The following is a 26,353-nucleotide window of genomic DNA, read 5'->3' on the forward strand; positions in this document are numbered from 1 at the left end:
TCTGAAAATTTTCTGAGATTAATCTCAGAACTCAATACATTTTTCACATGTGGCCCTAATCCTCTTCCGCATAGCCTACATTGGAGCCGGTTGAATGGAAAAATGTAAGAATCTTCTTCTGCACCACTTGATGCTTATCGTGTCATCTTATCAGAGTTTTCAAAGGAAAAGAGGAAACCACTCGGCTAATTCACTTAACTGCTTGTCTCTCTTTAACGTATTTCTTGCAATTTAATAAAACATGCTGAACCTAACCTCAACCATGTCAGCCTAACCGAGTCTGTCCTACTATCATGTGACTCTTGCCCTTGCTTCAGAGAACAATGTCAGTCAGTCAGTCTGCTGTCAAGTCGGTGTTTGGAGTAAATCCATCGACGCAATCGGCCAGTAGCCTATAAATCATTTGGAAAAAGATTATGCACAATACCTCTGTCCCACAGACAGCAACACAGACTAATACACAATTCGTTGTATTTACTGAACAAACCATTGTTATTGGAGTATGTATCAAATGCTGTGGGACCACAAATCCCTCTCCCCAGCCAAAGCATGGTGCTGCTAAACGTTGACAGCTTCAGTGTTCAGTTGCATGCCATAGGAGAGGACAGTAAGTGAAAACAGGTTATGTTTGAAGTGGCTTTTCATTTAGTTAAGGATTAGGTCTTAGTCCTCATCTATACTGTTGAGAAAGATGGGTGATATGATGCTGTATCATGATACCATACCGTATTGGCTATATCTTTGCAATAAAAAGCTTTGGTTTACAATTGTAATGGCTCTGTTACTGAATCCACTTAGCCTATAAGTATTTTCATGTTTTGTTTTTTTAACATGACAATGTCAAGGCATATTGAATATCATCATTTGAGCCAAAAACATTGTAATGCCAATTTTAAGTCATATCGCCCAGCACTATGTACTACCTCCTAGGCAGGAGGTGAACACCAAGTTGTTTAAACAGTAACAGGTAGAGTTGTTACACCTGTTTTAAATTTGAAAGACACTGAGGTCATCATTCATGCCTAGCAAAGTCGATATCATCTTTAAATCACTCCTAGAAACATACTTTTATCGGAAAGCTAACCTTTAATCCTGGTCTGATTTTAGCCAAGTTTGCCTCGTTCATTATTGATTTTTTTAAGTTTCCTAGAAGATTGTTGTATTTATCATTTGTTTGTCTTTTTGCTATGCTTATTTTATCAGTAGCCTACCTTCACTTTTTTATTTGTCTTTATATCTCTTTGCTATGCTTATTATCATTATTATTATTATTATTATTGTTAATAATAATCAACCACTGAGCCGGTGACTTGGCTTTGTGTGGTTGGACTATCCTTTTGTTGTTTCTAAGAAAAATTATCCCTGACATCCAAATATATATATAATTCTCATAGTCCTAAATTATGCAAATTATTAGGGTACATTTACTGAAGGCTGTTGTGGAGGAAACCACTCAAAATCATTTTAGGAGTTTGCTGGAGTGGAGTGTTTAATAGCATACTAGTATACTATTGACTCTACGTGCAGTCCAAGCAACAGTTAATGACAGAGTGACAGACAAACAGGTGGTAGGATGTTGCTCCCACAGTAGGCTACTTAATTATGTGCAGTTTCAATGGACTCTATCACAGTCTTTTGATTAACACAGGACAGGACATAATGCAAAAGGACAGTATGCTTATTTTCAAGGTGTTTCTGTCAGCTTCAGTTTGTTTACTAGCACACAGTTCACCTTGACTCATGACTACACATTTCTTAGATTTTTTTCTTTTTAATTTTACAAATGTTTGTTTATACTGAGAATATTGGACTGGTAAGCGTTGCATGGACCTAGCGTGCTCAGATAGTGGTGCATGTGGTCAAGGCCACCGCCCTTTCCCTCTTATGCTGCCCGGAATCTCGCTCCCACTCCGCTTTCAAACTGTCTGCATGAACAAATTACAATAGGTGCCTGGACTGCTGATTTGTCTTTGAAAAAAACAGATAGAGGGGGTGGAGAGAAAACCATGAGGCTTGGGAGCAGAGTTCCATAACACTTTACTGCCAGTCAGATAGCTAGGGTCCCCGGTCCAGGCTAGTCCACTCCACCATGTTAGCTTCCTTCATCCTGCTATGGCTCTGTGTTTGCTTCTTCTTCCTCCGTCTCAAGACCCAGAGGTCGAAGAACTTCCCGCCCGGACCCGCTCCCCTCCCCATAGTTGGGAATCTGTTCAGCCTCAGCCTAGGGAATCCCTTGAATGACTTTGAGCGGGTAAGAAAAAATCTCCTTGTTGCATTTAATGCATGTGCTCTGAACAGGAATGTCAGTAAAATGCAGAGATAGTTATACTATGGAAGGAATTATCATTATTATTATTAGTGCTGAAATCTTTTGAAGAGATGTATTGGTTATTTTATAGACTAACTGCAGTACTATTAGCTACAGGTTGTATGTATTTGGCATGTTGCCAGTCTGTTGTAGAGACTAGGATACTGAAGTCTGTTGAAATACTTCAACAGAATAAACAATTAATGATTAATGAGTGCTAGTCCTTCCTAGTATTCTGGTGGCAGTGATTTATAGTCTGACATAGACTATGGGCTTGTGAAAGTTAGTTTCAAGGCCTTAAAGTATGTTTGACTGTGATTATGTACCAGATTTCTCTCTGTCTGTATAGTGAGTTGATCTGTTATGAACTTTGGCTGTACAATGGGTGATGGCTGCCAAAACACGCACGCGCACACACACACACACACACACACACACACACACACACACACACACATACACACTATTTTTCTGACCATACAACATCCAATATATGTAATGTACTTAGCTGTAGATCAGGCAAGTGCATTATAATCAGTAGCATATCATATTAAATCAATATATTGCGCAAAGTAGAGGTCACAGGTAAATATATTGTAGTAACTGAATATAGCCTAACCATAGGTGCGGATAATTGATGTGTATTTAGCAATAGGTTACTTTCAAATGGGTAAATATACTGTTCTAGATAAGCTTGTACAAATGTTTTTGTTATAGTTGGGTTGGGCCTACAAAATGTAAAAGGATCAATAATTTGAAGGAAAAACTGAGATAAAAAGTGAAAAAACGTTCATATGAATGAAAAGAAAATTGCGCAAAACAAAATGAGAAGAAAATAATACGAGGGAAAAACTCCCACCTCTCTTCAAGTTGCCTGCCTTCAGCATCAGCTTTTTTTTGCCATTTTGAGTGTGCCATGTGTGTGTGCTTGTGTGTGTATGACAAGCCTTATCTTGATCTTCCCCAGCTGAGGAACTACTATGGCAACGTCTACAGTCTGTTCATCGGTCCCAGACCGGCGGTCATCGTCAGCGGGCTGCAGGCCATGAAGGAGGCTATGCTGACCAAGGCTGTGGACTTTGCCGGACGACCACAAGACCTCTTGGTCAATGACGTCACACAGGGGAAAGGTGAGACAGCGATGTAGTGTTCTGTGGTGACAGAGGATGGAAGATGGAGATAAGAACACTATTAAAGTTCTGACCAAACTAGCTCATTTGGGAAAAAAACATTCTAAAACTCTGCATCTCTACCTATAGAAACTAAATGTAATGTAATGTCTGTATATATGTATGGACAGAGACATTCCAGAATGATGTTCTGTGTAGGCTCACCATCCTAACAACAGGGGAGGACAATATACATTCACTATATTGTCAAATGTACTTCTGTTAAGGAGGAAAAAGGCCATGCTTTTGTTATTTACAGTATTTTTAGTTTTGTATTTTTTCAGTTTCAGATTTTCCTTTTTGAAAGGTTATGTGTGTAATTTGGACCATGACTGAACAAAGCTCACCTGGAATTCATCATCATGTCTTGAATTGTCTTTCTGTCTCAGTGATCTGCTCAATGCTTTCATTGAATCCACTTTAGTTCTTCTCAGGTTAAATACTTACAGGAAAATCCTCCATTTGACAATGATATATTTAGAGACAACGCTATGTTGGATGATGGTAACAATTTGGGAGTGATGGCCCTCTGTGTCACCACACCAATTATAGGAGTGATTCTGGCAGACTACGGCCCCGGCTGGAAGGAGCACCGTCGCTTTGCTCTGATGACCCTGAGGAACTTTGGTCTGGGGAAGCATTCCATGGAGGAGAGGATTCTGGGAGAGATACAACACATCATGAAACCGCTGGAAAAGAGTATTGGTATGCCACCTATGGGTCTGATTGTTCCTACTCCTCATACAGTAGGCAGAGTCAAGGTTTGCCAGTGTGGGCCCTCTCTGTTGCATTGCTGCAGTGAGTTGAGTTGTGCCACGTTGTGTCTCTTTTACAGGTGAAACCTTGAGTCCTCAGGTTTTGTTCCATAACGCGTCCTCTAACATCATCTGCCAGGTTCTGTTCGGTACGCGCTACGACTACGATGACGAGTTCATCAAGCTGATAGTTCAGCTCTACACAGAGAATGCCAAGATAGCCAATGGGCCCTGGGCTATGGTGAGTCACAGCATGTTCGTAAAGGAATAACTTTAGCTCACAAATGTCAAGAATATGGCTCCTGTTGTGAATGTAAGTAAGAATGAATGTAATGTACACATCTCTTCACACATGAAGGGACAAACCCGACTGTTTAAAATTGATCACGTTTTATAATATATTGCCTAAATAGTCTTAATACCTGTGCATGTTTGTCTTTCGTTTGTCTAGCATTATCAATCACAACATAATATTTAAGTAAAACAATTAGCCTATATTATAGCCTATAACAACAGTGCAGAGCAAAGATAAATTAGTAGGCTATATAGATTTGGATATACCATATCCAAATATAGTTGACTATTTGTTAAAAAAAAAAAAAAAAAAAAGTTGTTAATCATCCTGTGTGAAAAGGACAGACAAGCCTGCCCCACACCACCAACTGTTTCCAAAGCAACAGCAAGTCTTGTACAGACCTTAAAAAAACTGTTGATGAAAAAATATAATTTTAGCTCAAAATATTAATAACACTTTCAGCTTGGGCAGAATCTGGCCCATATCGACCTCAGTTGTTGAAGACAGAAATTAGCAGTAGTCATCTCTCTCACCTTTTCCCATTCAAGTGATAAATTGGGGGCCAATTTGCCTGCTCAGTGTTTTTCCTGCCAGGAAGTGGGGTTAAACTGAAATAATGGTTTATCTTTCCCTACAGCTGTATGACTCTATTCCCGTGATCCGTTACTTGCCGCTGCCCTTCATGAAGGCCTTTAAGAACGTGGAGGTATGTTCACTGGGCCTGGGGAACATGAGGACTTTCATTTTACCACTTGTGGACATATATTGACCCAGGAAAATGATTGTTTTAAGGCATACTGAGTAGGTTTTTGCTGGTTGTGACTTGTAAACACAACTTTCAAAGTTGACCCCTCCTCCCCCCGGTTGCCAGTACCGCAGCCAGCGTGGCTTTTAGATATAAAAGGATTCAGCAGTGGTTTTTCGTTGCAGGCGGACACACCCACTGCCAAAAGACTGACGCCCAGAAACGTCCCAAACATTCAGAAATAAGAAAATCCAGGCAGAAGGCAGAGTCTCTGCAGACACACACACACTGTCACACACTACTAATGGGCCATAAGTAATGATTGAGTAGGATCATTTTTGCATGAGTTTATGCTATTTCAAGGGGGAAAATCCTGCTCAGTAAGCCTTTAAATGGATTTAAAATTAATTATGGAATATTATTAAATTCATAAGGAATCCTATTGAATTTGATTGAACGTGTGCTATGTGGAGATGTCCGTGATACGTAATGATATAAACAAATAGCCACACAGGGGCCAGCTGTGTAGCTGTTTTCACCTCTTTTCTAAAGCTTGTTGTCAGGTTCGGCCCGAGTCGTAGCTTTTCCTTTTTTTAAAACTAGCTTGCTTCCTCCCTTGCTGTTTGAAAGCGGCGCTCTCCCCCTCCCACTCCTGAAAAGAATTCTGGTAATGGCAGAATTGATGAAGCGAGCGAGTAAACTTGTTCAACTAGTAAACTTGCTACCTACCTCTTCACGTGTCATTGTGGGACATGTAACTTTCAGCGGAGAAATCTGGCAAAGCAAGACTGGAGATATTTCTCCGTAGGTAGGCCTACGTTTATTTTAGCTATTAGCCTTTATGCACAGTTTGTCCTTAAAGAGTAACTAAACCCCACCCAAATCTTTGGTGAAGCCTGACAGCTAATGGTGAAAAGTAGGGTCATCTGCTATTGGCTGGTCTTTGTGCCAGGTGATGTCACCACCTGTTGTACTCTATAGAGGGTGATATCACCAAACCTACTTTTTACCATTAGGTGTCAGGCTTCACCAAAGTTTTGGGTTTGGGGTTTAGTTACTCTTTAAGGCCTTCCATCGCCCAGTAGTTTTGCTGTGTGTGTTTACAAAATGTGCTGCGGTTTCTGTCACCCTCTAGTGGTCAAAGAATCGCTTAGTGTAGCTGTAAAAATAGTACACCTTTTGAGGATGCAGTTTGCATTTTTTAAATATTAAGTAGTAAATGTTCGTGGAAAAAATGGATAAACTGTTGAAAACATTCAAAAGAAAAACAATGAAGCTCCAAAAAGTCAACCTTTAAGATTAATTTTTGGCCATTTTAAGCAGAGACATTGGAATTTTTCTCTCTGACCTCACACACTTAGCCCGCTACACATATGCATTTTAAGTCAAAAGAAAAAACAAATCTCTGTAATATATATAATTTGTGTGTTGCTACTGTGAACACTGTGTATTTACCGTATTTTTTTCTCAGGCTTGCCAGAGACTTTCAACTCGTCTGGTAAGCGAGCACAAGAAAACCAGAGTCCCCGGAAAACCACGAGACTTCATAGACTGCTATCTGGACGAGCTGGAAAAGGTGTGTGAAGTGTGAATTATGGCTGCAACTAACGATTATTTTCATTACCGATTAATCTATTGATTTTTTTTTGATGAATTGATTAATCATTTAATCTAAAAATGACAAATACCCATCACAAGTTACTAGAGCCCACAATTAAAATTACTTATTTAGTCTGACCAGTATTCATTTTATAACAATATGAAATGAAGCAAATTTGCAAATTTTGGTTGTTTTACTGGATAAATGACTAAAATGATTAATTGATTCAAATTATAATCTCTTAATCTCTTGTCGATCGGTTAACCGACTCATCGTTTCAGCACTAGATACATACACTTTAAAAACAGAGCATATTTCCCAGCCCTTTATAGAAAACTCTATAGATTCCATATACTATAGAAAATACAGAGGAAGCTCTCTCTGCTCTTTCCAGAGAGGAGACGACGGCTCTTCCTTTTCCGAGGATCAACTGACCACGTATGTTCTGGATATTCACTTTGCTGGGACCGACACCACCTCCAACACCCTGCTCACTGGCTTCCTCTACCTTATGACCCACCCGCACATACAGGGTAAGTGTGTGTACGTACGTATGTATGTACATATGTATCTATCGTTGCATTGTTTTTTCACTATCTATTGTTCTGTCATTTTGTCTTTCATTCTATCATTCTACAATTTTACCTGTTCTGTCTGGTGTTATATATATATTGTTCAACTGTTCTATTTATCGCTGTATTGTTCTAGGATTTTATCTATTGTGCTATCTATCATTCTATGGTTCTACCTATCTTTCTATGATTCTATCTATCGTTCTATCGTGTGACATGTCATTCCATCATCTTTTCCATCTCTATATGGGTTTAGCTTTCACCGACTCTCACTTCTCTTGTCCTGTCTTGTCAGTGCCTTCTTCATGTTAGTTTAAAATCTTTTTTGTGGACTGCAACATCTGATGTTAAAAATCAACATCCTCTCTTTCTCTCTTTCTTTCTTTCAGAGCGTTGTCAGCAGGAGATAGACCAGGTGTTGGACGGGAAGGATCAGGCCAGTTTTGAAGACCGACACAACATGCCCTACATGCAGGTACATTATTAGATAGATTTCTCAGAATAGTTTCATTTTGATATTTCATGTGCACGTGCTTCTGTGTTGCACAATGGGTAGAGCATTACACAAACTCTATAAGCAACCACTAAATGACATATGAGAGAATCAATCCATGCTGGGGTCCTATTTAGGGTGGCCTACTTTTCATGAAAAAGGGTTATTACTAGATGTGGAAATAGTGCACATCCTATTACACTTTTTTGTATGTACGCTAATTGAACCAAATCAACCCCATTTTAGACTAGTAACCCATTTGAGTCACATTATTTGATGTAGTCTACTTTATATTAGAGGCACTTAGGAAGAGCTTGGGAACATAAAATTGCTAATAGGTTTGATACCACCTCTAATTTGGGGATTCATTGTAGTAACTGCTGGTGACCAAATCTTTGTGACCAGTCTTTCTTGCCTGCTTTCAAAAAATCACTTTTGGTTGTGAGCATATTGCTGGCAGGTTCCCATATAACAAGTATATCTGTGTGCTTTTATGCATAAGAACATGATGTCTAATGGCTATCTCTGTCCATGCAGGCTGTGATCCATGAGGTCCAGAGGATAGCCAACACTGTTCCTCTCAGTGTCTTCCACTGCACCACTAAAGACACAGAGCTCATGGGATACTCCATACCCAGGGTAAGGGGTGACTGACTGGTGTTATAGAACGTTTTGGCATTATACAATACAGTAGTTTGTTTTGGGATAAACCTTACTGTATGGCTACATTTGGAAAAGTAAATGCCATAAGGAAGGGAAAGTTAAGATGTAAAACACAGTTGTCCATCCAATAATGTGTCACATTCATGACAGGCATTTTATGTGTTTAGTCAGTAGGTATCAGATGTAGCAAGATAGTTTATTTGCAAAGGAAGGAAGTGAGGTAAAAATAAGATTATATAGTTCTCCATTTCTGAATATTGTTTCTGCCTCCCTCTATGTCCCTCCCTTGTTTATCCCATTTTGTCCTCAGGGTACAATGATCATCCCTAACCTGACCTCAGTGCTGTCTGAGGAGGGACAGTGGAAGTATCCCCACGACTTCAACCCTGAAAACTTCCTCAACGACCAGGGAGAATTTGTGAAGCCAGAGGCCTTCATGCCTTTCTCTGCAGGTACAAGAGCAGGATCCTCAGGCACAAAGCTGTTTCCTGCTGTGTTTTCAGTTCAGCAAACAGCAGCTCACTAAGAGAATGTAAACATAGAGGTTACAAGCAACATTTTCTGTATTATTTTAAATCCCTCCCTAGATTTTAAAGAGTTTTCCCCACTCTACCATGATGACTTGTCAAAGAATTGTAATACAGTAATGATGACTAAGGATAAATATTATATACTATTATTATTTTGACTATTACAAAGTGCTTTACTTTACAAACAATATAACAATAATAAGTAAAAGCCAATAAGAAACAATAAAATGCAAGACATAAATTTCAGCATACGATTACATGAGAATTAAACACGTCGGCTTAATAAAATATGTACAAATACATTTGAATAATACTTCAAATAAGAGTGCATTTTAAGATAACACAGATTTTTCCTGCCCAAGCTCCTCAGGCAGGGTTTTTCAAAGCCTAGGACCAGATGAGGAAGGCCTAGACCCCATTAGCCTGTGATCTCTGAAGATCTCTGAATGGCCAGGAAGTCATTTGGGTCCGGTCCTTTATCTCTGCACGCCACGCCTGTACCTACAAGAGATTAGGAGTATAGGGATTAGGAGTTATGTTTTATTAGGAGTTATCTTTGAACAATGTTGGAACATTGCAGAGATAAGATATTACCACCATGAACACCTGATCCCCTCAGGAAGGTCATTTCAAAGCTCTTTTCCCCTCTTGCTACACCCCATCATTAGCATGCTAGGCTATTGAACTGCAGTCAATAGGGGATAGATTCCCCAAAGGTTAGGTAAGATGAGTTTCTGTGGTTGACACCTATATGATCCCTTGTGGGGGAAGTTGGGATTGTTGCACCAGCAAACAGGAATAGGAGGCAACACAGAAAAATAGAATATAAAGAAGGATACAGCAGGGTATTAAACGTAAAACAATCAATCATTACAACACTAGAATGTCTTAAGTAGAAATTTATGAATAAAAAGTCTGAATGAAATATATGAATAACAGCATGTATACAGGATTTGAAAAATAACAGCAGGAGAACATACTGAGCATATGTACTGACTCATGCATAGAATGTACAGAAATATGTGCAGATCAGAAATTGTGCAAGCTGAGGCATAGATTAGTCCAGATCATAGGAAAGCAAAAGAGATATATAGTCATATGGTAGTACTGCATGTGCCATCCAAAAATCTGTTAGAGCAATGATACTGAGTTCTAGGTCCAGGACACTTTAACAAGACATATGGCGGTTGATGGACACAGCGCCTGTAACCTGTGACAATTCAGTTACGGGACAGTTTCTCTCACCACTGGTCCACGCTGCCACCATGCTCCAATACATTTTCAACGGACTACCTCATAGCCTATCACCCCTCATCTACTAAACTGAATTATTGTTGTCGATGATACTGGATTTGCCGTTTAGCTGTATGCCGCAGGTGCTCCTACAAAAGGTGTTGTGGGTGTTTGGGGGAGGGTCTAGCCAAATTCTTGTAGTTAAATTTGTCATTGTCTTACTTATATCCCAGGTCCCCGTATGTGTCTTGGAGAGGGCCTGGCTCGTATGGAGCTCTTCCTCATCTTGGTGACTCTGCTGAGGAGGTTCCAGTTCATCTGGCCAGAGGACGCAGGACAGCCAGACTACACTCCGGTCTTTGGGGTCACTCTGACTCCCAAACCTTACCACATGAAGGTCCAACTCAGGGCCGCCAAGTGAGGAAGTCTGGAGACAGAGTATGGAGGGATTCCTGTGTCAATAATCAGAAATATATGTAATAAAATGAATAGAAATACTTCATTTCGTATCCTCATTTGACTTACTTTGGGCTGTATGCCCAAATGAACAGTTTGTTGAAAGTCTTCCATGTCTGTGATCAGCCCTGTTGAGCTCTGGGAGGAGCAACAAGCACACACCTGCTGTCTGAGGTCAGCCAGACACAGGTATGCTCAATCTGCCTTTGAGCCTGAGCTCTCTCATAACTGGGAGGAGAAACCATTGTTCTGTTTGCTCTGCCACCAACCAGACTGGCCTTCCCTTTGTGCTCGCTAAATGCGTCTAAAGTGAGTGATATATGAAGTTGATTGCTTTACCTTTAGCTTATTGGGTTATTATTTCATTCCTTATCAGTTTGATTATATATTGTGTTAGTATATTTCCATTTATGGCTAATTCCAGTGTTCAGCTGGCTCAGTGCCAACTGAGAACTTGAGTTTATGTATTTGTGTTGAGAAAATACGTGATTGTTTCTAAATGCCATATGGATTTCTCTGTTTGTGTGCTCTATACAGAACCCACCACTTAATGACGTTAAAGGGAATGTCCAAGCCACAATAAATCTCCTTTTTTGTGGAATCTGCCGTCTCCTCTCCCTAATTCCAGTGCCTCACATCCAACACTGAATGTTCCTAGGCTCCAGCCCTCTCAAATTAGGTCACACCTAAATTTATAACAAACAAATACTTGTGGAGGATGCAGTTTGGAGGTCTTGTGCTGCTGGGTTAGGCCGAGCTGATTGGCTGGGTGTCTGCTGAGATGTGGAGTGATGGTCTGTAGATGTGTCCTGTGGTGTGTCTCTGATCAGTGCTGTGCATTCTGATTGTTAGTCAGCGGATTGCTGCTTGGGCCTGTATTTGGTTGTGAAAGCCAAGAGTTTTAAATCTTGGATCCAGCAAGGTTGCAAGTGTCAACACACTCATGGACTCAAGACCTGAAAATTTGTCATTAAGGATTCCAGACTGGTTCTATCCCAGCTGTGGTGATCTGTGGCAGTATTTCATTTACTGTGTAGCGTAGCATTTTGATTAGAGGAATGACCTTTGAACCAGAGACTCTCTTCTCCATGGAAAATTCCTCAAGGGCCACTTGGAATGGAGCAACCACTCTTAAACACTCTGCAATGTTTTCATAATTTTCAGAGGTCAGAGGAGCCACATCTGTTCTGAGTGTAGTGAGAGCTGCCCCCACTGGCTGCCTCTCTTTATATAAGCACTGCAGCATCAAAAATATATAAACCTCCAGGATGAGTTTCATTACAGGGTGGTCCATTTGCTCCTGCATTTGCCTCAGCCTTTCCTTTGCCATAGTGCTGGTCTTGAAATAGGTAACCAACTTTCTTGCCTTTGTTCTAATGTCTTCAAGGCCAGAAGTTGGATCAGTGGATTTTTTACAACAAGATTAAGGGCATCTACTATGCAAACAACATGCCGAAGTTTTAAATTGTTGGCAGTGGCAATCATGTTTGATTCTGCATCTGTAACTAGGAATCTTACCTTGCCTTCAATACCCCACTCCTCAGTGAGGGACCTCTTAGTTTCATCAATATTCTCAGCTGTGTGGACTTTGGGAAATGGCCACTTCAATGACCAATCCATATTAATGGAGATCCACATATGCAAGGTTAGGCTCACACCCTCTGCACTTCTGCCTTGGCCTTTCGTTTAATGCTCTTCATATTTTTTTCTCCACCATGGTCTTCAGAGCCTGCCTCGATGGTAGAGTGTATGTGGGGTCAAGTTTTGCCACAAAATCTCTGAATCCATGGTCATCCACAACAGAGAAAGGCTGGGAATCGCCACTATGACCAGGGAGTTTGTCAACCAAAGGCCTTCATGCCTTTCTCTGCAGGTGGGTGAAGTGATTAATACAGTCATAGATAAATGGAAAGATATATTGATAGACTTGATTGATTGAGAAAATATCACCAGAAAATATGTCACTGCGGTACAGATGAAAATGTTGATGTTAATTAGTATTTTATGTGTTGTATCTTAATTGTTTATGTGTAGTGTTGGCAAATATAGCAAGAACAGAGCAATGAGACCCGACAATTTATTTGGGAATAGTCAGCAGTCATTACGAGCCAGTCTAGGGGAAATGGCAATTGTTTTGTAGTTGTTTATATTCTTCATGCTGATGTTGCTGTTTTAAACCACAGGTCCCCGTATGTGTCTTGGAGAGGGCCTGGCTCATATGGAGCTCTTCCTGATCATGGTGACTCTGCTGAGGAGGTTCCAGTTCACCTGGCCAGAGGATACAGGACAGCCAGACTACATTCCTCTTTTTGGGGTGACCAAGACCCCCAAACCCTGCCACATGGAGGTCCAGTTCAGAGAGAGTGCACAATAGGTCTCGCATCAGGCCTTGAAAGTGATTGTCACTGTCCAAATTTAAACATAGACCGAAAGGTGATAGATATAGAGGGAAATTCAACTGAAAATTCCACCCTCGTATACTCTTACACTGTTAGATTACAAGCTTTATGAATGCCACTATAAATCATCAGTGCACACTTTCACCTCCTGTCATGCATTTCCACTCTGGCACAACTCACAGTGCAATTGTTTTTCTTGTGTCTGTAGCATACAAATCAAACTAATTTATGCATTTTTCTCTTTGTACTGAAAGTAATCTGTAACTGGAAGTACAAACCAAAGTAACAGAAAGTACAGATCAAACAAATTGCCAGTTAATTCTTATGCTTACTCATTGCATGTGGGAATATTACAGAAACCATAGAACTGTAATGCGTGTACAACAGTCTCATCATGCTATTAAGTAAAGTGGAATTCTATTCTAGTCTCTGTGAATAAAGTGCATATGATGTGGATATGCCAGTGAACTCTGACTGTTTCTCATCAGGTAAGGTAAGGTAAGGTAAGGTAAAATCAGGTAAGGTAAGGTAAGGGAAAATCAGTGAGTGTCTGTGAATGTATGTTTTATGTTATGTTTTACATTAATGTGACCACAAAGTTTCCAACACTGTTGTTGAATGGCGACTTGTCTATTTTTAACCTTAGGTGTGATAAAGAAGCAAATTATGTTCTCCAAAAAGAATTCCAGACTGCCAGATGGTGAAGCATGATTCATCACTCCAGAGAATGTGTTTCCTCTGCTCCAGAGTCCAGTGTGTGAAGGATTTGGGAGAGTTTACTTAAAACTGCAAAATACACAAATACAGACAGAAGGCAATCAGTTAATCACTTCTGTCTACTGTGTTCAACTGAATAGCACTTGGAAGCTATGTCGTCAAAACAGGACCCCTCAGCTTCACTTAGCTTGCCCTCTTGTGGCGGTAAGCAGTATTGGTGATACTCTTGGTAATTAACCATCTTTCTTGCAAAGTACCTGCAAGACATGCATTATACAGAGTAAGTGATAAAAGGGAAGTATTGAAAAACAAGATAAGTACTGAAATGTATCTCCATAATAAAAGAAAATAATAAAATATTAAGAGGGGGGGGCTTATTCCTCTGAACCAACTCTGATTCCCCACACGATGCTTTGCATTGCGCATGGTGATCTTAGGTTTGTGTGCGGCTGCTCAGCCATGGAAACCCATTTCATGAAACTTGTTTCTACTTCACAATAACAACACTTAGAGTTGACTGGGGCAGCTCTAGCAGGGCAGGTGTGTCAGAGGGTCACACTGAGGTAAGTCTGGCACTGCGTCCACTATAATCAGTCTCATTAGAAGAGACCTTTGAGGGCTCAGAATGGTTCCCAGAAAAATCCAGAATGGAACAGTGGTTGCAGGGTAAAACGGTAGGGTTGAAAGTTGTTAAGTGAAACCCCTATATGTGCTCAAGTGGTATTATAGAGCCGATATCGATCATTATCGATCAGAAGGGAAGTTAATTGCACGCATACAAACATGCCACATAAACATGTTGCTGGTTGTATTGAGCCAAGTAGTGCACAGTTATCCTTTTGAAAACAAGACAGGATCACCATGTTATGTTGAAGTCAACATAAGTTATGTTGTTACTGTATGTGATAGAAGACAAAATGGACCAGAAGAGACAGAATGGGGAGATAGATTGTCTGCCCCTGCATGCTGGACTAAAAAGGTCAAAAAGTTGTGTAACCTTTACGGCAGAATGGTAGAAATGTTTTAATTTCCATGGATGGCCAACGTAACCGTAAATCTATTTAGCTATAGTAGCACAAAATGTAAAATGTGTCTAATTTTATCCATTCTCCCTTATGAAAAAAACCTATGAAACAACTATGAATTACAGCATTAGAACTTTCTGACAGAAAATTACAGCATATACTATGCAAAAACAGCAGGAGCAGGAGAAAGTTACTGATGATTTATTGAGTCCCAAGCTGGAGATGGCCCCTAAAGATCTGGATTAATAAGCTTCATTAGAGCCTTATTGTGTCCACTAGGGTTCTTTTTCTGGCAAGTTACTGTAAAGTGCTGAGATGTTGTGCTTCAGACCAAGAGGAAAATGTTTTCAATTTGTAGCATTCAATGTGGCATCACAAAACAGGGGCAGTGTTCTGATAAAGCATTGCACACTGTAAATACTCTCCCCATTGAAAATAACAAAAAAAAAACTACCACTACCACTCAGAACCAGAAGCCTAGAGGACACACTGGCCTTCTGGTCTTACCTGAACAATAAGCAGGAGTTTGGACAACTTATACTATTGCTGTTCCCTTCTCAAGAACTATGAAATGACGGTTTCACATACAGCATGTAACAGTGTCCTGCATATTGTTGAAATGGGCCACCAGTTGCGCAGTAGCTATGGAGCATGATTGTGGAGCTAGCTGTCACTGATAAATGTAATGGCCAAACTCTACTAATTGCTAGGTCCGGTTTTGTAACATCTCAGGGGACCCAGAATTCCTATAAATGCCCCTTGTTGGACGGAGATCTGGTGACACTTGAGGTATTTGTAGAGTGGCAGGCTGAAGGTCAAATCAGTGGTAAACATGTGACTCCAAGAATCACTCATGCCACATGACCAGGACAATCCAAAGGTTGTGTGTGTTTATAAAGCTAATGTAATGTCAGAAAGGCAGAATGTATATGCATGGGAGAGTGGGAGCAATGCACAACTAAATCAGTCACATTTCAATCATGTTTGGATCTCTGATTCTAGTCTGGGTGGCTGTATTTCTCCTCCTGTTCCTCTTTCAGAACCACAGGACTAAAAACTTCCCTCCAGGCCCCCGACCCATCCCCATCCTAGGAAACCTGCTGCAGCTCAATCTGGAGAGTCCCATTGCAGATCTGGAGAGGGTAACTTTGAATAATGCTACTTATAGAACTCAGTTGTATATGATATCCATGTGTCCATGACATCCATGGATTATTCAAGATGGAGAATCCTGCTGGAGATCTGGAGAGCAGAATATTAATTTGGCTGGATTTACACAGGCACTAATTATATTTATAACTCTTTGTAGGACCAGTATAATCTTCATGGCTCATGCTTCATGGGTTAACACCTGCTGGCTCAGCAGTATATTTTGGTGGAAGAAAACTGTGGCAATATCCTGTGCATCCAGTCTAAAAATTTAAAATGCATCTAAATAAATGCAGTTTGGTGCATACTATGTATACCGAATTGAAGAGTGGCGATTAAAATACATAAAATGCCTTGAGTCATGTTTTATGAGGGATGTTATTTTGCCTGTAAGTGAACATAAATATGAAACTGACAAATTTTTGAATGGAGTTTGTTTAGTTTATACACTACCTGGGTATTTCGTTACAAAATATTATGAACTTGGTAGGCCTACTCGTTTACAGTGCTGCTTGTGCTGGGTATCCGCTACCTTTCTATTTGAATTTGCTGGTCTTGCTGGGGTGGAGGTAGGGGTGATGAAATATTGGTATGGTGAGCAGCAGCAATAAATATCATTGCTTAGCTTCTTTCCCTCAACTTGCGAGAGTCAACAGTTTGGGTCATTGTTGTTTTTTTAATTTTTTTATTTACAGATTAGTAGGAGGTGGTTAGCCTACATCTAATGTTGCATGAGAGTGTTAAGTAAAGTTTTTTCATTACAGTCCAAAGAGCAGAGCTGAGGTTGTTTAACTTGATAACATCTGGACTCTGAACAAGCTGGTTGCAAAGGTTGTGATTAGAATCTCTAACTGGCTCCATTTCAATCTCTAATTGTATCAGTTCTCATGGTAAATCCAGGCTAAAGCTTTTGCAGTCGTGTATAGAATATTCTTTTTTTTAACACTTTTGGTGTTAAGGCCGTTTAGAATGAAGGGCATGAATCCTACGTATTGGGACAGTGAAGTAATGTTATTTTTACTGCATACTCATGAAATTTATATCTCAGATGAAAATCTATTACCTGGGCTTGATGTTTACTTGATTTCTAGTTTTTGTATTTTGACATAGTGAATATGATGCCTGGACAATCTGTGCTTCACTACTTAGAATATTGTCCACTTGGTGAAATAAATTCTTTATCTGAGCTGTACTGAAATATGAGGATTTTAAAATACATTGTTGTACGTGTACATGCAATTGATTTAGGATGAGTTAAAATGTGTCAAAATTAGTTTTGAATAAGACTTAAATGAGTTTTTTATATGAAATGTCTTTACATCTCAATTATGTTAGAGTAACCAAGATTAAGATATTAATCAATATGTCAAGACACTGAAAGCCTACATGGGTGTCACCCATATATTGTCTGTGTTCTTTATATTTGAAGTACACTGAAGAAGATATATTACTGAAATTGATGTTATTTTACCTCTCTGTGCCCCTAAATAAAGGCATGTGAATAGAAATACAACTCACAGTCATGCCTCACTTGGATTTTTGTACTTTCGCATACCAGAAGTACAGTTTTTCCATTTTATCCTTATAAGCATTAATCAACAGATATACCATTATTAAACAAATGACGCCATATAGTGAGTAAACCTACTGGAGAGGGGTGGGACATGATGGGGTCTTGGTGGGGTTTGAAGAGGGATGGAGAGGTCAGGGGTCACAGGATGCGGGCAGGGACCAAATGGTGGAAGGGATCAGGGGATGTATGAAAAAATACAGACACCGTGGCGTAAATGTTACCTAAATCCCAAAATTGTAATCATAATCTATGCTGTCACTCTGCCCTCAGCTGGCCAAACGCTATGGTAACATCTACAGTCTGTTCTTCGGCCCCAGACCAATGGTCATCATCAATGGGCTGGAGGCCATAAAAGAAGCCCTGGTCACCAAGGCCACTGACTTCTCTGGGAGACCACAAGACCTCATGGTCAATCACGCAGTACAACGGAAAGGTACAGAGCAAGTTTTTTTTTTATTGCATTAGTTTGGGTTATGTGGAAGAGGATTAGGGCCACATGTCAAAGATTTATTGGAATTTTGAGTTTAATTCAGAATTCTGACTTGAAACTCTCTTCCATAGGGTTAGGACTCAGTTTAAAAAGACAAATAAATTCAATCAGAACTGCTAATCAATATTGCTCAGTACAGGGGTATGAAGTTGAAACTTTTTTTTATTTGCTTTTCTCAAAAGAATTAACATGTGTGACATGCTTTTCACAATGGCGATTTCATGAAATGCACTGTTATTGTTAGCACATCAGTGTAGTAATCTCATACTGTAACAGCAAAAGTTGACTTTTCTTAAATTCACTATTATTAATTAATTAATTATTATGAATAATTTTGTATTCTGACTTTATTGGTAGATATTTAAACTCACTGCACATGTCAAACCACTTAGAGCCAGCCTGAAATGTCAGTGGTAAATGAGTGTGGGACTATTGCCTCTGTAAATGTAATCCACACTTCACATTGGCTTTAATGACGCAGTCTCATGAACTGTATAAAACTTTATTAACCTGACAATATTATTCACCATTGTGCAGCATCCATCTTAAGTTTAACAGCCAAATGACCATTCATAATTTTAATGAATTAATTTTAATGAATGAATGTGAACCCTTTCTATCCTTTCACGCTCTATGTTCTAACCTTTTTGCCCCTAGCTCATGCTCCAGGAGTGGTTCTAGCAGATTACGAGCCTGGTTGGAGGGAGCACCGACGCTTTGGTCTGATGACCCTGAGAAACTTTGGTATGGGGAAGAAGTCCATGGAGGAGAGGATTCTGGGAGAGATACAACGCCTGATGAAGGTCCTGGAGGAGAGTATTGGTATGATGGAGAGGGAGCAATCATGATGATGAGTGTTTACCACTCTAGGACCAACCATGGCTACCTAGCATTTACATATCAGCCTGACACTACAGTACCAAACAAGGCTGACCAAAGCTTACTCATTTGCCTGATTTCCACCACTGGTCCAAACATTGGTTAATCATAGCCAGTGTTTCTCAATTTTCCCCAAAGCAATTTTTGTAATTCTTGTCTCCCATGTGTAATTCAATAAGACTGGGTTGATTTCTTGGGCCAGGCTCTAGTGTCAAATAAATGCAGTCTTCTTATTTTTTAGTTCTAATATTTTCACTTAAATTTAATAGCATAAATAAATATCTTGTGTGGCCCATAAAACTCCACCCAGCCCTGCAGTTGAAACGTTATAGAGGGAAATTAAACATACCAGTGACCTCTAGTGACTCACTTTGGTCAAGATCATGTCTGTGAAACATCTGCTGCTAAAAAAAGTTGCTAATCATCATCTGTTTTCCAGGTAAAACCATCAATCCTCAGGTGTTGTTCCATAATGCGGCCTCCAACATCATCTGCCAAGTCCTGTTTGATACCCAGCATGACTATGACGATGAGTTCCTCAAGTTGTTTGTTCGCATTTTCAAAGACACCTCCAAGATAATCAACGGGCGCTGGGGGATGGTGAGTCACAGCTTGAGGTTTAATAGGCATGTAGAGTTGAGTATCGTCAGCATAGCAGAGAAAATTGATGTCGAAATTACGGATAATTTTGCCAAGAGATAGCACATAAATGGAAAATAGCAACGGGCCTAGCACTGAGCCTGGTATCCCGAAGTGAACTTTGGAGTGTTTTGGAGATGATGAGAGAAACACCGTTCATTCTGTCTGACTTTATAACGTATACTTTCTCTATTCTTTCAGATTTATGACTCTATTCCAATGGTGCGCAACCTGCCACTACCCTTCCAGAAAGCCTTCAAGCTTTTTAAGGTATGTTCCATAGGCCTGGGAAAAAAATTATGAGGGAAATGAACACATGAACCTGTGAAAATTATAGTTCTTTTCAACATGAACTCTTTTGGCCAGATTGCCCAGGAAAAAGGCATGGAGCTGGTGGCTGAGAACAAAAAGACCAGGGTTCCTGGTAAACCACGACATTTCATAGACTGCTACCTGGATGAACTGGAAAAGGTGTGTGTGTGCGTGTACACACATGCATGTATGCGTGTGTCTGTCTTTCTGTCTTTGTGTAAGTGTGTGTACAGGAGAGATTCTAATCAATCGACAGTAGCTACGTAACTGCCATGTTGTTGAACAGTGACATACTGTATTTTAGCTAAAGTAGTTCATTAGGATGGGGTAACATAACACACCAAATGAGAGAATAGCTAGTGACAGATAGAAGGGATAGTGTTTACCCACTTATTCTCTCCCTCCCTGTCTCCAAAGAGAGGAGATGATGGCTCATCATTTTCTGAAGATCAGCTTTATTCATATATTCTGGATCTTCACTTTGCTGGGACTGACACTACCTCCAACACCCTGCTCAGTGCCTTCCTTTACCTGTCGACCCATCCACAGATACAGGGTATGTACTATGTCTGTCTCTGTCAGGGCATGTACCTTGTATTTTTCTGTGTATCAATCTGACAATCCTCCTTTGTCTGCTTTGAGCATTCCTCTGTCTCGGGGGCTCTTGTGAAATTTCAATCAGTCTGAGACAAAGACCGGGTAAATTCAATATTGCCTTAATATTGGCTCATTAAAGCATACTCATTACACTTCTGTACTCCAATCACATGGAGATCCAAAAGGAACAGGCCTGCAACTCATTTTCTGTTTCCACCAATAATTTGAAAATTGCATAATTTCCTTATGAATTATGACATGCTCACACATGCAGAGTCTTTCATATTACCATATTGAATGTCAAATAACACATTATATGTTGCTAAATATCTTGCATGGTTATGTTTTTTTTTATGTTGCTCTTTCTCTATCTTTGTGTGTCTTTCTTACCTATCTCACTCTTTCTCTCCTGTCCCATCTCTTCTTCTCTCTTTCTCAGAGCGTTGTCAGCAGGAAATAGACAAGGTTCTGGATGGGAAGGATCAAGCCAGTTTTGAAGACAGACACCAGATGCCCTACATGCAGGTATAAAGTAGTCAAAACTCACACTTCCAGAGCACTACTTGCGCTTTCTGAATGTTGAAAACATCCAGAAAGCGCTACAATGGAAGGTGTTATGTGATGGCACCACTGTAGATTGTACTGCAGTATGTTACTCTAATGGCTATCTCTGTCCATGCAGGCTGTGATCCATGAGGTCCAGAGGACAGCTGACACTGTTCCTCTCAGTGTCTTCCACTGCACCACTAAAGACACAGAGCTCATGGGATACTCCATACCCAGGGTAAGAGGAAATCAAAATTAGTGACATACTGTAGATAAAATGAGAGAAACGACAGACATATCATGGTAATATCCTATTGAACAACCCCAAAATGGAATTTCAGTCATGATCTATTCACCCCCATGTCAGTCGAAACTCCACCGTAACCCTGAAGTTCGTGGTCACTCAGTTCCACTCAGTTCCATCTAAGCCTTCTCCCAAACTATTGACATTAACAGAGCCATCTTGTTACAGCTCAAAAAAAGTATAAAATGCCCATCAGATTTCTCAAAAAAAGCATAATCCAAGGGTTTTGTAGCCAAACGATCGCACTGTGGGTCCAAATGTCCAATATTTACCTTATTATCTCCTATATTTTCCTCACCCACAATGGTTTGTGCTAGAATGCACCAACAATCATCAGAGAGAAAGACTTTTTTAAAAATGTTTTTTTTAATGGTGTTTTTTAGCACTAGATGGCTGGAACTCAGTCAGACTCAGAGTTTCAAGAAGCGAGTCAATTCTAAATCGATAACACCAGAATTTAGACAATATACTGTAGAGTTGTGGAAACAGACAACAGGACAATACTGGAGTTTAGTCAACCTGTACAACATGGTACATCAGAATGCACAAATTCTACAGATTACCTTGGTCTTATCTTGGTGAGCTGAGACACATTGCTGATTACTAAGAAGGCCCTGATGGATAAAAATGAGTAGATAAGTCTATACATTGGGATATGCACTAAGGTATAAGTTAACAGAGATAGACGGGTGTGACTCATTTTGAGTTAGGTGACCTACTTCTTGCTGACACCGGGACATGGTCAAACTTGATGTTCTCTAGGTAATAATTAGGTAAATTATATATAATTCATGACGTAACAGATGTTACAGTCTTGTGTCTAGGGCATACAAGACTAAGGACTATAGCAGAGGAGGGAGAGGCAACGAGTATGGTTTTGGTTGTGTTTTCAAATTTTAATAGAACTGTTGTTTGTTCTATAGGGAACCATTGTCATTCCAAACCTGTCCTCGGTGCTGTATGAGGAGGGACAGTGGAAATTCCCACGCAAATTCAACCCTGAAAACTTCCTCAATGACCAGGGAGAGTTTGTCAAGCCAGAGGCCTTCATGCCTTTCTCTACAGGTGGGTGAGCTGCTTCGAGCCTGGCCTCCAGAAATGTTGTGGAATGAGCACGATGTCTTCAAATGCAAATACATGCTCTATGCATGAAAAGTGAGAGAAATAGATTTTCCTACCACAACAGGGTACAGGTAGTAGTCTCGCATTGAAATAGTGCGGCGTAAAGGAGGACATTCTGGTCACAGTGGTGGATGGGTGTACACATTTGCCTGCAACTCCAATAACCCGGGTTCAATTCCCAAGTTTTCTACAGTGAGTGTGTTGGGGATATATAAAGTATTTTTTATAATGACGTGTTGTAGTTTAATAAATGGCACACACTTAAAAAGTATAAGAATGATTTAATCAATGGTCTGCAGAGGAGAGTAGCAGTTTGAAAAGTAAAGAGCATCTACTGAAAGTTGAGCTCGTCTCAACAAAGTGAAGAATAAACACACAATTTCTAGAGATAGAAGGAGCAATGTACGTATGTGGTGACGCCCTTAGACTCAGGATAGGTGATCTCAAACACATGTGCACTGTTACATGAGTTCTTGGAAGAGCTCAGACATTGAACATATTGCTGTCCCAAGGCCATCAATTAGAATATTAAACAGAAGACTCCTAATAAATATAACCATAATGCCTTTGTGGATTCGTCAGTTGTATAGTTTCATGTACTTACCTCTTCGTATGACCCAGTCAAGATGTATTAAAGAAACAGGAGACCTACTGTTCTACCTCAACAAGTGAAGTTTTAATTTTTAGGGTTATCCTAACCCTAACCCTAACTCTAAGTCTAACCCTAACCCAAAGTGTGTCTTATTCAACCATGACCAAAAGCTTCCCCTAACCTTAACCAAATTGTTTTAGTTAGTAAACTTAACTGTTACCTTTTTACATGACCAGCACAGATGAAAATGGCGTGTCCAATTTGTGCTGTTCTCATAATCCAATTCATGGTGGAGCAATCTAATCTTCACATAATTTGTGTCCACAACACATAATCTGCATTTTAGAGTCTGTGCTCATTTCACAAAACCACAAGTCTGCATTATGCTTCTAGGGGAAAAGATGGTTGTAGTTCATATTCTTCATGCTGATGTCATTGCTGTTTTAAACCACAGGTCCCCGTATGTGTCTTGGAGAGGGCCTGGCTCGTATGGAGCTCTTCCTGATCATGGTGACTCTGCTGAGGCGGTTCCAGTTCATCTGGCCAGAGGACGCAGGACAGCCAGACTACACTCCGCTCTTTGGGACGACCCAGACCCCCAAACCCTACAGCATGGAGGTCCGATTTAGAGAGAGTGCATAACAGGTCTTGAATCAGGCCTTGAAAGTTTGTGTCATAGTGATCCCAAGACAGACTTAGAGAGGAATTCCACTCCAGGAGAACATTTTTAAAATTTCAACAGCAAAATGCATCAATCTGGTATAATTTGACATGAACATACATGGGTGTAAATGAAGCAGCATAGTAAACAGTTTGAGCAGCAGTCTGTACAGGCCAACAGTGATACAATATATTGTAGTTTGTCTGTCTCTCTCCTCAGGCCTGCCTCCTGAATTCTTGTCTTGACACTTATTTGTCTCCTCCCCTCATCTCTCTGGCCCCCTTTACACCTTGCATTAAAATGCGTCTCGTATCCAAATTGTATCTAGATATGATTTAACCTGATTACATTTACACCTGGTATTAATATGTGTCTCCAGTGTCCACATTGAGATCCAATTGAGATCCGATTGCTCTGTCCAGCTCAAACAACCGAACGTCACATCCTCCTCTCGTTTGCGCGGGTCCAAAAAAAAAAAAAAAAAAGATGATACCCATCCGTGAAGCCGCGCTATTGTATGGACTTATGCTTGCTTTTGGAAGTGGAGGAAGAAGCCGTCTTCAACAACTGGAATGCCGAAGACGAAAGTCGCGCGCGATTACGTATTTCCGCCCACGTAGTTGTTGTATGTGGATTGAAAACGCAATTGCATTTACACTTGTGTTCAATGTGGTCACAATGCGTCCCTGACCACCTGGTGGTTTGGCCGATCGGATCACAATCTGTCCTCAATGCGTCTTGGGTGCATTTACACCTGTACTTTCATGTGGTCAAGCACTATCCGATTGCAATCCGATCACCCAAAGCGCATTTTAATGCAAGGTGTAAAGGGGGTATCTTTGTCTCTGTCTCCTCCTCTCTCTTGTTCATTTCAGGTTTTGCAAAAAATTACGTGACCTGAATGGGAGGATTCAGTAACTAACTGACTAACCAGCTGACTGGAGAGAAATAGTAACATTTTGTTTACAGTGATCCAATATTATATTGAAGATGTTGAACTAAAAACAAAAAAAACTGTTGTAGCTTGTAGGCATCTACTTCTACTACTACTTCAGTAAGTGATTTCCTACATTTCCCAGAATGCCGTTCGACAACCCCCAGAGAACGGATGTGAACTCGTTGCATTTCAGCTGTGGGTTTTACATGACTAGAATAAAGTTACTTGATATTATTCAGTGACTACTTTCCCACCTTATATAACTTGCAAAGCAAACAAGTAAAAGCACATTAATGAATATATTTGTGGAAGATTGCCATTGTTGACTAATCTAAAGTTGCTCTTTTACATTATATACTGCATCTTTGTGCAAGAGCTTCTCAAGTCTATTTTGTGACATTCATAACTCATATGTAATAAATGGAATTGAAAGACTGAGCTGATCTGTTTGCATTTCTCTTCCCAAGTAATCTTTATCAGGCAGTAAAGCAATACAGTAAAATATTATAGACTATGTACACTGCAAAAAAAATGTCCATATTAACAAGTTATTTAATCTTGTATTAAGTACTAAATAGTGAGAATTTTCTTGGATCAAGTAACATTATCTTAATGCTAGTGGTTTGATCTGCCTTCTTTCAACATACTGACACTCATTTCTAGAAAATTCCGGAAACAAGTGAAATTATCTCATGCCATTGGCAGATATTATCGCTTTGCATTTTAAGAAAAGTAATGACATGTTAAGATGGAGTTTTTTCAGTGTAGCGTAATTTTTCTTTTACAGTGTTTGACACGCAGTCAACACCAGCTGTCCCAAACACCTTTCACACTAAGAACTTATGTATTCTCTCTTGTTCCTTGTGATACTATGGATAAACATTGAGCAATTCATTCATTCATTGTAATTCAGAGACCACTCTAACAACATTGCAATATTTTATTCAAGTTAACTGGTTGCTTACTCCAGGATTTACTATGTTTCATTACTATCTAGTCCACTACACTTTCAGACTGAATTCTGTGTTTTTCTTCTTCTAGGTGTGTAATTAGGCCACCACCTAGTGGGAAAGGTAGACATTACTTCCAACAATTTTAAATACATTTCTTATTGTCAACAAATCCTATGAAAATAACAAAATCAACAATGCGTTTTCTCTACTCCCATTACTTTCCGACTTCCCACGTTCCCTTTTTAGCCTTCAACCCGGAAGTCATAGGCTCCAATTGTAAGCTAAAAACCTTTAAATACAGCTCACAAAGACATAGATTCAATTTTAAAAATCACTAACTGTTACCATGAAAAGTCAGGCTATTGTAGTTATTACCAAATCTAATTCAAATGGGAACAAATTCGTCATTACGCTGGGGACTATTATTATTTATCATATATATATATATATATTTTATATTCAGTGTTACGGAACTACATTCCTGAGATGGAAAACGTCTTTACAGCCAGCTTATTAAGTTGTCTGAGGAAAAAGTCGGCTGGCCCGGTGCATCACGATGATAAAATATGCTTCCCAGAGCAACGACATGGCTCTTTGACGTGTTTTTAATAGTTTTTTTAATACAATGGAATTGTATGG

The 26,353-nt window shown here is 39.8% G+C and overlaps 2 protein-coding genes across 2 annotated transcripts; both read left to right on the top strand.

The window, feature by feature from the left end:
* Nucleotides 1-2,089: 2,089 nt before the first annotated feature.
* Nucleotides 2,090-10,784, top strand: LOC139663697 (cytochrome P450 2F2-like). Its single transcript, XM_071542416.1, has 11 exons — nucleotides 2,090-2,251; nucleotides 3,276-3,438; nucleotides 4,030-4,182; nucleotides 4,313-4,473; nucleotides 5,165-5,233; nucleotides 6,744-6,848; nucleotides 7,267-7,405; nucleotides 7,834-7,919; nucleotides 8,475-8,576; nucleotides 8,911-9,052; nucleotides 10,597-10,784. The coding sequence occupies exons 1-11, from the start codon at nucleotides 2,090-2,092 to the stop codon at nucleotides 10,782-10,784; spliced, it is 1,470 nt and encodes a 489-aa protein (XP_071398517.1).
* A 5,156-nt stretch (nucleotides 10,785-15,940) lies between these two features.
* Nucleotides 15,941-23,805, top strand: LOC139663698 (cytochrome P450 2F2-like). The gene is made up of 11 exons (XM_071542417.1): nucleotides 15,941-16,102; nucleotides 17,953-18,115; nucleotides 18,842-18,994; nucleotides 19,491-19,651; nucleotides 19,892-19,960; nucleotides 20,057-20,161; nucleotides 20,420-20,558; nucleotides 21,039-21,124; nucleotides 21,282-21,383; nucleotides 22,373-22,514; nucleotides 23,618-23,805. Exons 1-11 carry the CDS (start codon nucleotides 15,941-15,943, stop codon nucleotides 23,803-23,805), a joined length of 1,470 nt encoding a protein of 489 aa, XP_071398518.1.
* The last annotated feature ends 2,548 nt before the right edge of the window (nucleotides 23,806-26,353 follow it).

The sequence above is a fragment of the Centroberyx affinis genome, unplaced genomic scaffold (genome assembly GCF_046629955.1).
Source record: "Centroberyx affinis isolate AG114_WGS23_722 - 3 ecotype Tasmania unplaced genomic scaffold, CSIRO-AGI_Caff_v1 ptg004100l_1, whole genome shotgun sequence".
In the NCBI taxonomy this organism is placed as follows: domain Eukaryota; kingdom Metazoa; phylum Chordata; class Actinopteri; order Beryciformes; family Berycidae; genus Centroberyx; species Centroberyx affinis.

Bases quoted from the DNA above. Each gene is read 5' to 3' on its own strand.
- LOC139663697 (XM_071542416.1), top strand. From the start codon at position 2,090: ATGTTAGCTTCCTTCATCCTGCTATGGCTCTGTGTTTGCTTCTTCTTC. The intron at 3,439-4,029 runs GTGAGACAGCGA...CACCAATTATAG, and splicing joins TGACGTCACACAGGGGAAAG to GAGTGATTCTGGCAGACTAC. The intron at 8,577-8,910 runs GTAAGGGGTGAC...TTTTGTCCTCAG, and splicing joins TGGGATACTCCATACCCAGG to GGTACAATGATCATCCCTAA.
- LOC139663698 (XM_071542417.1), top strand. From the start codon at position 15,941: ATGTTTGGATCTCTGATTCTAGTCTGGGTGGCTGTATTTCTCCTCCTG. The intron at 18,116-18,841 runs GTACAGAGCAAG...CTCATGCTCCAG, and splicing joins TCACGCAGTACAACGGAAAG to GAGTGGTTCTAGCAGATTAC. The intron at 20,162-20,419 runs GTGTGTGTGTGC...CTGTCTCCAAAG, and splicing joins ACCTGGATGAACTGGAAAAG to AGAGGAGATGATGGCTCATC.